This window comes from Peromyscus leucopus, chromosome 20, assembly GCF_004664715.2.
Source record: "Peromyscus leucopus breed LL Stock chromosome 20, UCI_PerLeu_2.1, whole genome shotgun sequence".
NCBI classification, from domain to species: domain Eukaryota; kingdom Metazoa; phylum Chordata; class Mammalia; order Rodentia; family Cricetidae; genus Peromyscus; species Peromyscus leucopus.
This window is the reverse complement of record NC_051080.1, coordinates 41,933,249-41,947,655: the sequence shown is the minus strand read 5'-3', so window position 1 is coordinate 41,947,655 and position 14,407 is coordinate 41,933,249. Positions and strand designations below refer to the sequence as shown.

The 14,407-nt window shown below is 45.6% G+C and overlaps 1 protein-coding gene across 1 annotated transcript in view; it reads right to left on the bottom strand.

Moving 5' to 3' along the window:
- Matn2 (matrilin 2) overlaps nt 1-14,407 on the bottom strand; it is a 149,024-nt gene that overhangs the window by 29,967 nt on the left and 104,650 nt on the right. Inside the window, 1 exon segment of the mRNA XM_028884461.2 lies at nt 11,239-11,361. Within this exon segment, the coding sequence (XP_028740294.1) occupies nt 11,239-11,361 (123 nt within the window).

The window sequence follows — 14,407 nt, the reverse complement described above, 5'->3', positions numbered from 1 at the left end:
TTGATATTTTTATTTTACAAAATATTTATACAACAGTTGCTTCTTGTAAAAGCCACTGAAATTGAATCTGCATTGGCAGCTGGGTATGGTGGTACACATCTTTATTCCCAGTCCTTGGGATGCACAGGCAGGAGGATCTCTGTGAGTTCAAGGCCAACCAAGACTACACAGTGACATTTGGTCTCAAAAACAAAACAAAACAAAAAACAAAAAGTTGTGTTGGTCTGGGGAAGTATGTCGGTGGTAAAGAATCCGGGTAGTGTTCTCAAGTGTTCTGCATGACACTGAAAACAAAGCTAAATGTATGGGTTTGGGAATGTGACCCAGTGCATAGTGCTTGCTAGTGAGTACTGGGACCAGAGTCCAGAACTTCAGTACCAACATAGACGCCATCTGTAGTTCCAGCACTGCGGAGTCAGGACAGGTGGTCCCAGAGCAGGCTGGCTCGAGAGATTAGCCAGATTGGCAGGTTCTGGGTTCAGGATCTTGACTCGGTGTATAAGGTGGAAAATGACCAAAGAAGGAGCCCCACGTCAACCTCTGGCCCTCATGTGTACGCACACACATGTGCATGCACACCCCCACCCCACACAAGTGCTCATACACATGTGAACACGCATGTACATGCAATATAATTAAAACTGGACTGTTTACTATGTTACAAGCTAGGGAGAGAACATAGCTGAGTATTTAATGGAATTTATGCAATTAAAGAGATTAAAATGTTCCCAAATAAAACTCTAGACCACTTAAACTTTTTACACACTGAGTCAGATCCCAGGAAACAGAGCCTAGAAGGGAAAAGACACAAATATTCTGAATTTAAAACTCCTCCCTCATTATCTTGGTAGACTGAATGAACATAAATAGTAACCCTCCAACAGACAGACAAACAGACACACACACACACCACACACATACACCACATGCACACACACACCACACATACACACACCACATGCACACACACACACCACACATACACACACCACATGCACACACACACACCACCACACATACACACACACCACATGCACACACACACACAAATACACACATACACACACACCACACACATATACCACATGCACACACACCACATATATACATACACATATATACACACACACACCACACATACCACATGCACACATACACAGACACACACCACACACACACACACATACACACACCCCCCCCAATAACATTTAAAGAACAAGACTTGGTCATGAACTTGAGAGGAAATGGAATGGGAGGGGCTGGAGGGGGTAGAAATGATGTAAATGCAGTGCTCATGTATGAAATTCTCAAAGAAATTAAAGTAAAAAGAGCAATTGGTCCAGACCCAGTACATGTTTTAGGTGAATTATTTAAGGAGTTTTGGTTATTTGGGGGCTGAGAAATGGCTCAGTGGCTAAGTGCTTACTGCTCTTCCAGAGGACCTGTGCTTGGGTCCCAACACACATGGAGGTAACTCATACCCCGTGACTTCCAGCATTCCCTCTGTTTGTGTCTTCTCTGTTGTTTCTATTTCACTTTTCAAGTCTTGAACTGTTTCCTTCACCTGTTTAATTGCTTTTACTTTCTTTAAGGGATTTATTGATTTCTTCAAATTTTTGTTTGCCTTTTCCTCAACTCTTCAAGGGAATTTTTCATTTCCTCTTTAAAGGCCTCTATCATCTTCATAAAGTTATTTTTAATGTCGCTTTCTCTGCTTCTTTTAGGTTGGGATGTTCAGGTCTTGCTGTTGGAGAACCACTGGGTTCTGGTGGTGCCACATTGCTCTTTATGTTGTTGTGTGTAGTTTTGCACTGGGGTCTTTCCATCTCTTCCTCCAGTAGGTGCAAGAGGTGCCTGTGTCAAGTGAGCTGCTATTGGTCCAGTCTGTGCTTGCTGTGTCTGTGTCTCAAGGGGTCACTCTGGGTCCAGTCTTACCTCTTGGTTTAATTGGAGCTGGCAGATTCTGTGTCTCAGGAAGCCGCCGAGGTCGCAGGGGGATGGGTGGGTGTGGGGTAGGGAGTGGATCTTGTAGATTGCAGGATCCGATGGGGGGTGTTGGTGAGTAAGCCTGCCCGCAGGAGTCTTCCCTGCTGGCCGGCAACTTGGGTAGCAATGGGTGAGGGTTCTTGGGCATGGGTTGTGTCCTAGGGCCTAGATCCTAGAGGCAGGGCTCTCTGGGTGGGAGAAGAGTCACTCACCTCTTAGTCCAATCCTCTTCAATTTCTTTTACCAACATTTTATACTTTTTCAGTACACAGATATTTCATATCTTCCTTTAAATTTGTTCACAAGTATAGCAAATTGGTGCCATTGAATGTTATTAGTTTAAATTTTGATAGCACATTGCAAATTTTTGTATATTGATCTTGTCTTAGCAATCTTGTTAATTCACTTAATAGTGTTTATAGGTTTTTTTTTTTTTTTTAATTGCATTGGGAAGTTCCCTCACACCAGGTTTCTACCTGGCCTCAAAATGCCCCATTTATCAAGACATCTCTTTCCTTAACTCGCCCTCCATCCATGAGGATGACTCCAGCTAAGACTCACGTGGTGTAGACCAGGCTGACAGTGCTGCTCTCAGAGCTCCGACGGCCTCTGTCTCCTGAATGCTGGCATTTTCTTGTTTTATATCCCTCCCCTTTCCTTTCCTATTCTAATCCTTCTCCCGCCCTTCACTTCCCTCCCTCTCAAACTCAAGGCCTCTTTTTCTTTAACATACATATATATGTATATGTGTGTGTTATATGTGTATGATACACACACACACACACACACACACCCTGCTGAGTCTGCTTAGCGTTGCCTGCATGTGTGTGACACACACACACACACACACACACAACACACCCTGCTGAGTTTACTTAGCGTTGCCTGCATGTGTGTGACACACACACACACACACACACACACACACACACACACACACACCCCGCTGAGTCTGCTTAGCGTTGCCTGCATGTGTGTGATTTCAGGGCTGACCATTCAGTATTAGATAATCAGCTGGGTTCCTCTCTGGGGAAGACTGACTGGCCTGCTCTCTGCAGTCCTTCATTGCCTGTAGCTCTTTGTCGGTGGGCTGGGCCTCATCTTGTTCAGGTCTTTCTTATGCAGTTATGATTGGTTGTTTTGTTTTGATATCTTATTTGTTTTTACTTATCTACAAGGTTTTATTTTGATAAATTGAATGTATAACCAGACAATTTTATGGAAAGATAATTAAAACTCAGTAATTAAAGCAATGAGAAGGAATTTGTCCTAGAGGATTAGCATGTTAAAAAAAAACAACAAAAAACCCAAAACCTCTCACCAGGCGTAGCTGCATACACTTGTAATCCTAGCATTCGGGAAGGCAAGGCAGGAAAGGCAGGAAACTTACCGATTCAAGGCAAGTCGGAGCTATATGATGAGACCTTGTTTCAAAACAAAGCAACAAACAAAAATCTCATTTCTTCAAAACATGTATGTTGGTACAAAATTTTGGAAGTTAATTTTGCACACGCATTAAAAGCCTTAACATGTGTCTTAGTTTGGTTACTACTACTGGGATGAAACACCACAACCAAAGCAACTTGGGGAGGAAAGGGTTTATTCAGCTCACACTTCCATACCATAGCCCATCACTGAAGGAAGTCAGGACAGGAACTCAAGCAGGGCAGGAACCTGGAGGCAGGAGCTGATGGAGAGGCATGGAGGAGTGTTGCTTACTGGCTTGTTCCCCATGGCTTACTCAGCCTGCTTCCTTGGAGAATTCAGGACCACCAACCCAAGGATAGCACCACCCACTATGGGCTGCACCCCCCATCAATCACTAATTAAGAAAATGCCCTACAGGCTTCTTTACAGCCTGATGTTATGGAGGCATTTTCTTCTTTTTTTAAATTTTCTTTTTTGGTTTTTCAAGACAGGGTTTCTCTGTGTGTATTCCTGGCTGTCCTAGAACTCACTCTATAGAACAGGCTGGCCTCGAACTCACAGAGATCCACCGGCTTTTGTCTCCCAAGTGCTGGAATTAAATGTGTGCCACCACCACCTGGCTACAGACATTTTCTTAATTGAGGTTCCTTCTTCTCAGATGACTTTAGTTTGTGTCAAGTTGACATAAAACTATCCAGCATATTAATAATCTTTGACTGTATAAATTTCTTTTTGCATTTCATTCCTAAGAACATAAAAACACAAGGATTTATGCATGTGGATTTGAAAAATCTATCACAAAAAACCTGCTCCATAGATTATACCATGTAATATACAGAATATTATGCAGACATGAAAATGTTTTATAACATTCAAATAATATGCTCAAATGCTAGAGATTTAATGTTTATTGTATGATCCCAACACTATAAAACATATCCATGGGCTGGAGGGAGGGCTCAGAGGTTAAGACTACTGACTGCTCTTCCAGAGGACCCGTGTTTAATTCCCAGCACCCACATGGCAGCTCACAACTGTCTGTAATGCCAGTTTCAGAGGACCCAACACCCATGGCAAAAACATCAATGCACATTAAAATAAATAAATTAAAAAAAAGAAAACTTAAAAAAAAAAACATATCCATGTGCATACATTTTAAAAATAGAGGCTGTTGAGATGGATCAACACAGAAAAGCCTGATGATCTGAGTTTGGTTTCCAGAACCCATGTGTGGTGTTTGAAAGAGAATGGTTCCCAGAGGCTCATATGTTTGAATGCTTAGTCATTAGGGGATGGAACTGCTTCAGAAGGATTAGAAGGAATCAGGAGGTGTGGCCTTACAGGAGGAGGTGTGGCCCTGTGGGAGGAGGTGTGGCTTTGCTGGAGGAGGTGTGGCTTTGCTGGAGGAGGTGTGGCCTTGTGGGAGGAGGTGTGGCCTTGTGGGAGGAGGTGTGGCTTTTCTGGAGGAGTGTGGCCTTGTGGGAGGAGGTGTGGCTTTGCTGGAGGAGGTGTGGCCTTGTTGGAGGAGGTGTGGCTTTGCTGGAGGAGGTGTGGCCTTATTGGAGGAGGCGTGGCTTTGCTGGAGGAGGTGTGGACCTGTGGGAGGAGGTGTGTCACTGGGACATGGGCTTTGAGGTTTCAAAAGCCCACATCAGGCCCAGTGTCTCTCTCTTTGTTTCCTGAGGATCAAGATGTAAAGCTCTCAGCTCCTTCTCCAGCAGCATGGCTTCCCACCTGCCTCTAAGCTCCCTGCCATGATGCTAATGGACTAATCCTCTGAAACTGTAAGTAAACCCTAGTTAAATGCTTCTTCTATAAGAGTTGCCCTGGTCACAGTGTCTCTTCACAGATATAGAATAGTAACTAAGACACCAAGTAAAGGGGGAAGGAGAGAACTAACTTAATAAAGTTGTCCTCTGACCTCCACACATATGCATGCCATGGCGTACTTAGCCCTGCATTCACACATCATAATAACAATATGGGCCAGCAAGTTGGCTGGACAAATAAAGACACTTGCTGCTAAGCCTAAGTTCAATCCTTGGAACCCACATAAGTAGAAGGAGAAAACCAACACCCTAAAGTTATCTTTGATCTCCAGATATTTACCATGGCTCACACACATATCTATACACACACACACACACACACACACACACACACACGCACGCACGCACGCACGCACGCATACACACACATATATTAAAAAAATATATGGGCTGGAGAGATGGCTCAGAGGTTAAGAGCACTGGATGCTCTTCCAGAGGTCCTGAGTTCAATTCCCAGCAACCACAAGGTGGCTCACAACCATCTGTGATGAGATCTGATGATCTCTTCTGACATGCAGGTATACATACAAGCAGAACATTGTATACATAATAAATAAATAAATCTTAAAAAAAAAACAACCACACAAATGTAATACCATTTTTAAAATTTAAAGTCTGGAAGGAAATGAAACAAACTGAGATACTTATCCCTGGCTGATGGAGTATAGATTGTTTTATTTTATATAGCTTCATCTCTATAAGAATCAGTTGCCTGCAATAAACCTATCTTCCTTTTGTAATAAAAAATAAACACATGTATTCACGATTACAAAAGTAGTTACCATGGAAAAAAACAATTAATATAGAAAAAAGAACAGTGTAGGAGGTATCCAGAGACTTGAAAAGAAAACCATCAGTGAACATGGCTAAGAATACTATATATAGCCAAAGATGTCACTATTGAAAACGCAAAGTGGGGCTGGAGAGGTGCTCAGTGGGTAAGATAAGACGCTGCTCTTGCAGAGATGCCAGGTTCAGTTCCTGGAACCAGGCTGAGATCTGACTCAGGTACACACCCCCACACAGACATGTCCCCCCACCTCACCTCCTACACATGCACACAAAGTGAGTTTGAGACCTGTGGTGGTTTGAATGAGAATGGCCCCCATAGGCCTGAATATTTGAATGCTTGAGCCCCAGTAGTGAACTGTTTTGGAAGAACTAGGAGGTGTGGCCTTGTTGGAGGAGGTGTGTCACTGGGGGTGGCCTTGGAGGTTTCAAAGCCCACACCAGGTCCAGTCCCGCTCTTTCTCCGCTCCCAGTTTACACATCAGATGTGAGCTCTCAGGTACTGCCCCAGCACCATGTCTGCCTGCATCCCACATCCCCCACCATGATGATCATGGACTAACCCTCTGAAACGGTAAGACCCCCAAGAAATGTTTCCTTTTAAAAGTTGCCTTGGTCATGGTGTTTCATCACAGCAACAGAACAGTAACTAAGAGAAGACTTGAATCTAGGGAGGAGTTATGGGGGTGGGGCTTGGAATCAAGTGCAGAGCTGTGAAGGGAGGTCAGATGCTCACAGTTCAATCACAGCCGCTCTCTGTTCCAGTCCCAGTCCTGCAGGCTTCCCGGCTGCCTTCAGCATTGCCGCATCTCACAGCTCCTGCCCCCTGGGTTTGTACTGGTGCTACACTCACTCCCTGTGCTGAGACTGTCTACTTCCTGTCTCTTTCAAGCCTTTGATTAAATGCCGCTTTTTTTCCTTCCTTCCTTCCTTCCTTCCTTCCTTCCTTCCTTCCTTCCTTCCTTCCTTCCTTCCTTCCTTCTTTCTTTCTTTTTCTTTTTTTTTTTTTCGAGACAGGGTTTCTCTCTGTAGTTTTGGTGCCTGTCCTGGAACTCCTTTTGTAGACCAGGCTGGCCTCGAACTCACAGAGATCTGCCTGGCTCTGCCTCCCGAGTGCTGAGATTAAAGGTGTGTGTGTGCCATCACTGCCTGGCTCTTTCTTTCTTTTTTCTTTTTCTTTTTTTTCCAAGATAGGCTTTCTCTGTGCTCTCCGTGTAGTCCTGGCTGTTCTGGGATTGCTCTGTAGGCCAGGCTGATTTTGAACTCAGAGATCCCCATGCCTCTGCCTCCTGTGTACTGGGATTAAATGTGTGCACCACCAGAGACCAGGTCTTGCTATAGAGCCTAGATAGTTTGAAATTGGCTACAGACCAGGTTAGCCTCCAACCTGCAGTGATTCCCCTGCCTCTGCCTCCCCAGTGTGGGGGTTACAGGTGTGTACGGCCACACTCCACTGTGGGGAGGCTTTTGGGTACCACTAATCTCTGCTGAATTATATTACTTGCTCAGAACATGGCACGTTTTGGCCCAATCACACATTAGTCATGCTTGGTGTATTACCTTGACTAGAATATCTTCTACAGACAATAAATGTACAGTTACTAATTGGATTTTCTTTTCAGTATACTTTTGAGAGCTGACTCAGCAGTTAAGAGTGCATATAGTTCTTGCAGAGGACCCAAGTTTGGTTCCAAGCACCTACACCTAGTGGTTCACAAATTCCATGGAATCCAACACCACCTTTTGGACTCTGTGAACACATATGCTCAATGTGCGTAGAGTACCCCTGCTCCCACACACACACACAAATATTTTAGAAAAGAATAATACGTCTTTTAAAAATAGGGACTGAAACTTAAAGAACTGATTTTCTTTTTATCTTACTAATCTTTTGGAGGAGTGTAAGAACTGGAATTTTTTTAGGTGGCTGGGACTGTGACAACTCAAAAGTCAAGGCGGCTGCCCGGCTTGTCCCCCATGTCTCTGTCCTTGCCTTTGACTAGTTCTTAGCTCTTTCCTATGCTGCTGTAGACGGGACACTCCAGCATTCTGTCTGCACGAGTGGGCACTGTAGACGGGACACTCCAGCGTTCTGTCTGCACGAGTGGGCACTGTAGACGGGACACTCCAGCGTTCTGTCTGCACGAGTGGGCGCTGTAGACGGGACACTCCAGCGTTCTGTCTGCACGAGTGGGCGCTGTAGACGGGACACTCCAGCGTTCTGTCTGCACGAGTGGGCGCTGTAGACGACACTCCAGCGTTCTGTCTGCACGAGTGGGCGCTGTAGACGGGACACTCCAGCGTTCTGTCTGCACGAGTGGGCGCTGTAGACGGGACACTCCAGCGTTCTGTCTGCACGAGTGGGCGCTGTAGACGGGACACTCCAGCGTTCTGTCTGCACGAGTGGGCGCTGTAGACGGGACTCTCCAGCGTTCTGTCTGCACGAGTGGGCTTCCTCTTTACTCCCTCACCATTGTCTAAGTATGTGGAGCATCTCTTTCTTTGCCAGGCGTGTCCATCTGGCTCCTGTCCACTCCCCAGCATGGTGGGAAGGTGGCCTTTCTAGGGGGCAGTTCACCCTAGTGCTGCTGGCCTGGACCGCAGAGCTTTCCCAGCATTCTTCTCTGCCCACGCACTGGGCTGGCCAGCTTCGTGGTCTTGTCTCTAACACGGCCTGAAGATAGCTGAGCTGCTGGCTCCCAGCCTGGCTGGTGAGACCTCCCAGCTGGAAGAGCCCTGCCCTGACTCCCGGCCAGCCTCTCCCAGGCCCCACACTGCAGTTTCTACCGTCGGATCTGACGGCAAAGCGCGACCTCCTTGTCTGCACCACTCTGGGGTGTGGAATAGGATCTAGTAATAGGGGCCATGCTGAGGCAGTGTGGGGAGATGGTGCCGCTGTGGAGAATAGGGTGGGAGTCAGGAGTCCTCCAGGAAGGAAGTTCTGAGTAGACTGATGGGTTTCCCCCACTCCTCTGACCATGGGGCAGTACTTTCACCTGCCTTTTCCAGCTTGTCTGCCTTACACCATGGGCCCTGGGTTATATGCATCCTGGTGTGACTCAGCTGCTCTGTGTGGCCAGACTTGGGTTCCCACCAGCTTTCAACAGAAGTCTTGAGTTGTATGTACTTTTATGCTTAGTCAAGACATATGGTACATGCTCATTAATACTGAAATTCTTTGAAGCTAGTATTATCTTTGTGTTAGTGTGTATGTGTTCATGTGTGAACATGTGTACAGGTGTATATGAATGTGCATGTACACATGTGTGGAGGTCAGAGGTCAACATTGTGGATCTTCTTCAATTGTTCTCTATCTGCTTCCTTTGAGTCAGGGTCTTTCTCTGAACATGGAGTTCACTCGTTCATCTAGACTGGGTGGCCACTGAGCCTCAGGGGGCCTCCTGTTTCCACCTCTCTCAGTGTGAGCCTTTTGTACAGGGGTGCTACAGATTCAAACTTCATTGCTGACACAGCAGTCACCTGACCAACTGAGCCACCTCCCCAGATCCCAGTGTCATCTTTCATAAAAGCTTAATTAGCACCTGGCAATTTGATCAATCATTTCTGTAAATGATCTCATTCAGTCTTCAAGACAGTAGTGTGAAGTATCATTGGGTATTACCATGTCCTGCTGCAGCTGAGGAAATTTCAGCATGAGGTTTGCCCAAGATCACTCCAAGAAAAGGCAGAGAGATGGATTGAGCCAGGAGCACAGGGGCCCCCTTTGATGGGGATGCTGACTCATCACTTTGATGGGGATGCTGACTCATCACTTTGATGGGGATGCTGACTCATCATTTTTGATGGGGATGCTGACTCATCACTTTGATGGGGATGCTGACTCATCAGCCCAGCAGCCACAACTCCCACCACAGTGACAGTCTGACTGTTGTTTCATAGTTCCGAATGTGGTTTCTGGGCTGTGGGGTAGACAGCATCTTGCTGAGAACTGCTCAAGTTTTGTACAGAAAGGAGGGGAGCCTGGGAGCAGAGCAGACTACTCAACCACAAATTCCCTCCATAAGCAAATAAACAACTGTACATTAACTATGTCCTGGGCAGGAAGGTCTAAATACCCTCTGGTCCTATGGTAGCACTGTTTCCCTTATTTTGGTATCCCCATCTCCCCCGCTTTATGCGGTGAATGACCCTCACTTTACAATCCAGCCAAGGCCTTTCCGCATACAAGAAGGGTTTCTCCTCCTTCCTTTTTTTGCTGGGTCATGGTGGGCCTGTAGTAATATATGTTTTTGATGTAACGTGCCCTGCCTCTGGGTTTAAGCTGTTGATATTAAGGGATTGAAGAAAAGGCAATAGGAGGGATGCTTTTGAAAATTCAGTATGTACAGGAGTACATACTGAATGTACCTTTGAAAGGTGGAAGGTACACAAACTTTTTATAAATTAAACCCTATTTTCTCATCCATATGCATTGCAGAGATGCCTTATTTTATTCTTAGTTGTTACTGAATCTCATTGAAATATCACTGGGCCCTAATACTTGAGAAGCAAGCATCTATCAAGTGACCTTTCCACTGTATCAAAGGATAATGGTCTACCCACAAAAGCCCCAATGTCCCCTTGCACCTTCATATTTAAGAGAATATTTCTGGCATCTTTTATGAAACTGGTGATCACCTTTAGTTTATAGATTTTTCTGTTCTAATTTTAGGAGTTTAAATTAATTTCAATATTTATGCATATAGCTAAAATCAAACTGAATTAAACAGACTAAAGAGAACTTGAGCAGTTCACCTACTCCCCACCCCTACCTCCCGCCCTCAAGAAACCACATCCAGTTCCTCTTGACTCAGCGATCCTCCGGTCCTCATGCGGAGTCCGAGCTGGAGCCCACAAGCCACAAGCTTTGGTGCAAATATTCTCCAGCCCTGTTATGATGACAGACACAGCTGGGGCAGTGTGTGGGACGCTGGAGTGTTAGCATGCTCAGCATGTGCTGGAAGAGCACGCCTGCACGGAGTCTCCAGCAAAAGATGCCTTCGGAAATATTGTCTGGGGACCTTGAGACAAGGAAGCCACATCTTCGGACAACCTAGAAAGGCCTAACAGGAGGAATCAGGGCACAGCCCCATGACTTAATATGTGATAATCTACACTTGGGAGAGTTCTATGCCCACAGCAATTGTGCCAGTGTGTGTGTGTGTGTGTGTGTGTGTGTGTGTGTGTGTGTGTGTGTGTAACTTACTTGTGCATGTTTTCTTATCTGGGTTAAGAGCAAATCCCTCATGGCACCGGCACAGGTAGGAACTTTCAGCATTTACACACTCATGTTCACATCCATGATTTTCTGAGGCGCAGTAGTCCACAGCTGCAGAAAACAACATGCATTTACATTTTAATTAGAATGTTGGAATACCTATAACAAATATAATTAGTTAATACTGTCATTCCCGAAGAGTATGGATAAACATCACCCCAAGATTTTTTTTTAGATTAGGCTTTCATTCTAGAAGATAAAGAATATATGGACAATTATATTTAAAAGTCAGAGAAATGAAAATAAAATTACCACACATATGTACATATACACCTACTGAACTGGGAAAACAGAGATGAAATGAAACCTAATGCTAAAGCTAAAGCTGCGGGGGTAGCTCCATGATTGACAGGGGCAGCTGCCGGTGTAGCTCAATGATAGGGCACTTGTCTAGTATTCACGGCTCTAAGATCAGCACCATAAAAACAAACAACAAACAGATGAAAACCCAAAGCAGTAAGAGTACAGTGTGCCACCACGGATCCTGAACAGCATCAGGTTGATAAGAATCTGTATGGAAGCAATTTGATAATTTTACCGTGCAAATCTGACTCAAGCAAATAATTGAAAAGTGGAGAAATTATTTATCTGCAATAAGATATTTATAGCAGCATCATTTACAGTGACCAAATACATCTGGAAAATAAGATGAACTTATGTTAAGGGTAAATTCTTTAGTAATGCATGAGAAAACATACTGGTTTATATCTCATTAGTTTCATAAATACTGAGTATTTACTATAAACTAGGCCCTGTTTTAGATGCTGGAGACAGAGTAAATAGCAAATGAGACCCACGTAGCCTCCAGGAATTAACATTGGTGGTTGTGGTGGTGGTGGAGGTGGTGGTGGTGGTGGTGGTGGTGGTGGGGTGGTGGTGGTGGTGATGTGGGGTAGTGGTGGAGGTGGTGGTGGTGGTGGTGGTGGTTGTGGTGGTGGTGGTTGTGGTTGTGGTGGTTGTGGTGGTGGTGGTTGTGGTGGTGGTGGTTGTGGTGGTGGTGGTGGTGGTGGTAGTGGTGGAGGTGGTGGTGGTGGTGGTGGTAACAGACAAGTCATCAAATAACACAATCTATCAGAAGATGCAGAATGTTCTGGAGGAAACTAAGGTGAGTAGGACCTGTCAGGGAAGGACACTGGGTTGATGGAGGTGGTCAAAAAAGGTGATTGGACAGTAAGGAATGCGGTACCAGCCACAAAGACACCCAGGAGTGAGCATCCCAGGCGAGGAGAGTAAGTGCACAGGCCAGGAGGAGGGAACAGCCTCCCGTGCTACAGGACCAGCACCAGGGCAGTGCGGAGCAGGAAGGGAGGTAGAGGAGAGTGGTGTGGTCGAAAGGGAGTTCTGTCTGAACGAAGGGAAGCTGTCTTCAGTGCTCGGAGGTTCCTAAGAGCCTGGTCTCACTGTCAGGCCACTTAGGGATGGCAGCCCAGGCCACCACTCAGCAGTTGAATGTGAAGAAACCCATTTCCAGTCATGGGACCCTCAAAGAGTTTTAAAGTCTAGAGAGGTCTAGTCCACTCAGCTCTGGGATTCTTCACCAAGTATTTTGGATTTGTTACATAACTTCCTTAGTTGCAAAACTGTGTTTGTGAAAAGGAAGGCCAAGGTTAGGGGCAGATGTATGGAGTTCCTCTCCAAGTCAGCAGCACCTCTGCTGATCCTCACTCATTCCAACAAAACCCCTCTGTCATCCCTGCCTGGAGTCTTCATCTGCACCTTCACATAGGGAAGGAACACAGTCACTTCCGGCTGCCATCCCTGGTCCAGGCAGATCACAGAGGGCTAAGGTCCCAGAGTCAAAGTGAGCCTTGCTACATCCAGGCTCTGCCCAGTGTGGGAGAAACCACTCAGCTGTCCTCGGAGAGAAACAGCATTTTAGTGCAAAGTAATGAAGACTAAGATGGACATTTGCCGTGATACCTTATCACAACAACAGAACACCGACTGGAGATTGTCTCTCCATCACAGTCTACAATTCCTCACATGCGCTTTCTCCTCTCCCTTCCCTCTACAGTCGTAGACATTTTTCTTGCCCATGGTTCTTCTGCTTTCTATACATGGCAGTGACTAAAGGCTCAGTCCTCCATCCACATTTCATCAATAGGCAGGAAATGATCATGGCTGTTTCCACAGTCCCAACCAAGCCTACTGCACACTGGGAACTTTACTCAATAGCTTATCCTCTCAAATCCTATGCAGTAGGTGTTATGACTCCTCATTGTGGATGAAAAAAAAAAAAAAAACCCAAAACTCGGAGATTACATGAAATAAAGACGTGCTTCACTGGCCACTGGAATGTAAGGCTTGAAGGAACAAGTAAAGACACATAGACATTTAAACCGAAAAAAACAAAAAACGAATAGCTATTAAAAGGAACAAGGGGCAAACATGCTGCTTCCTGCCCACCCTGCTGGCTTTCTACGCATCCTCTTCGGCACTGTGCTACTTCCTGCTTTCCCTCTGACATGTCCTTGCCTTGTCTTGTCATAATTCCAACCTCGCTTTGCCTAAAACTCAGGCTGTCTTTTCTTGAGTCCATTCTCATCTCTCCCCGTCACTGTTGCGTGATTCTCAGAGTCTTAGAAGCTCAAGTTCATTAAATTTCAGGTATGTCCAACCCAGGACAGCCATGAAGTGGCCCAACAGAAAACTGTGCTCTTACTTAAAACATTACGAGTGATTTTGTTTTGTGATATTTTGTAGCCCTGGAGTCTCCACCTCGGAGGATGGTGCCTTGTTGGGTCACTTGGGTACCTTCTAAGGATATTTCACTATGAGAGCTCTCTTTTGAAAACACTTCCACCTCCACACCATCACTGTCCATCACGTGGCTTCTTGCTTGCTCATCTGTCCAGTGGCTGCTCTTCCTTCTATATGCAGATTTTCCGGTCCAGCTCCTCAGATGTCTCTCTTCTCTACCTCTGTCCTTCCTGGGTTCTCAACACAGCCCTATGGGACAGCAACTGACTTTTGAGAATTTTGACTTCCTAACTGAGGCTACTGGCCACAGAGATCTGCCTGCTCGTTTTACGTCTGCTTCCCACAGAGGCTTGGTCAGTGGCTGTCAGGAGAGGTGTGGAGACGGTGATGCCAGGAT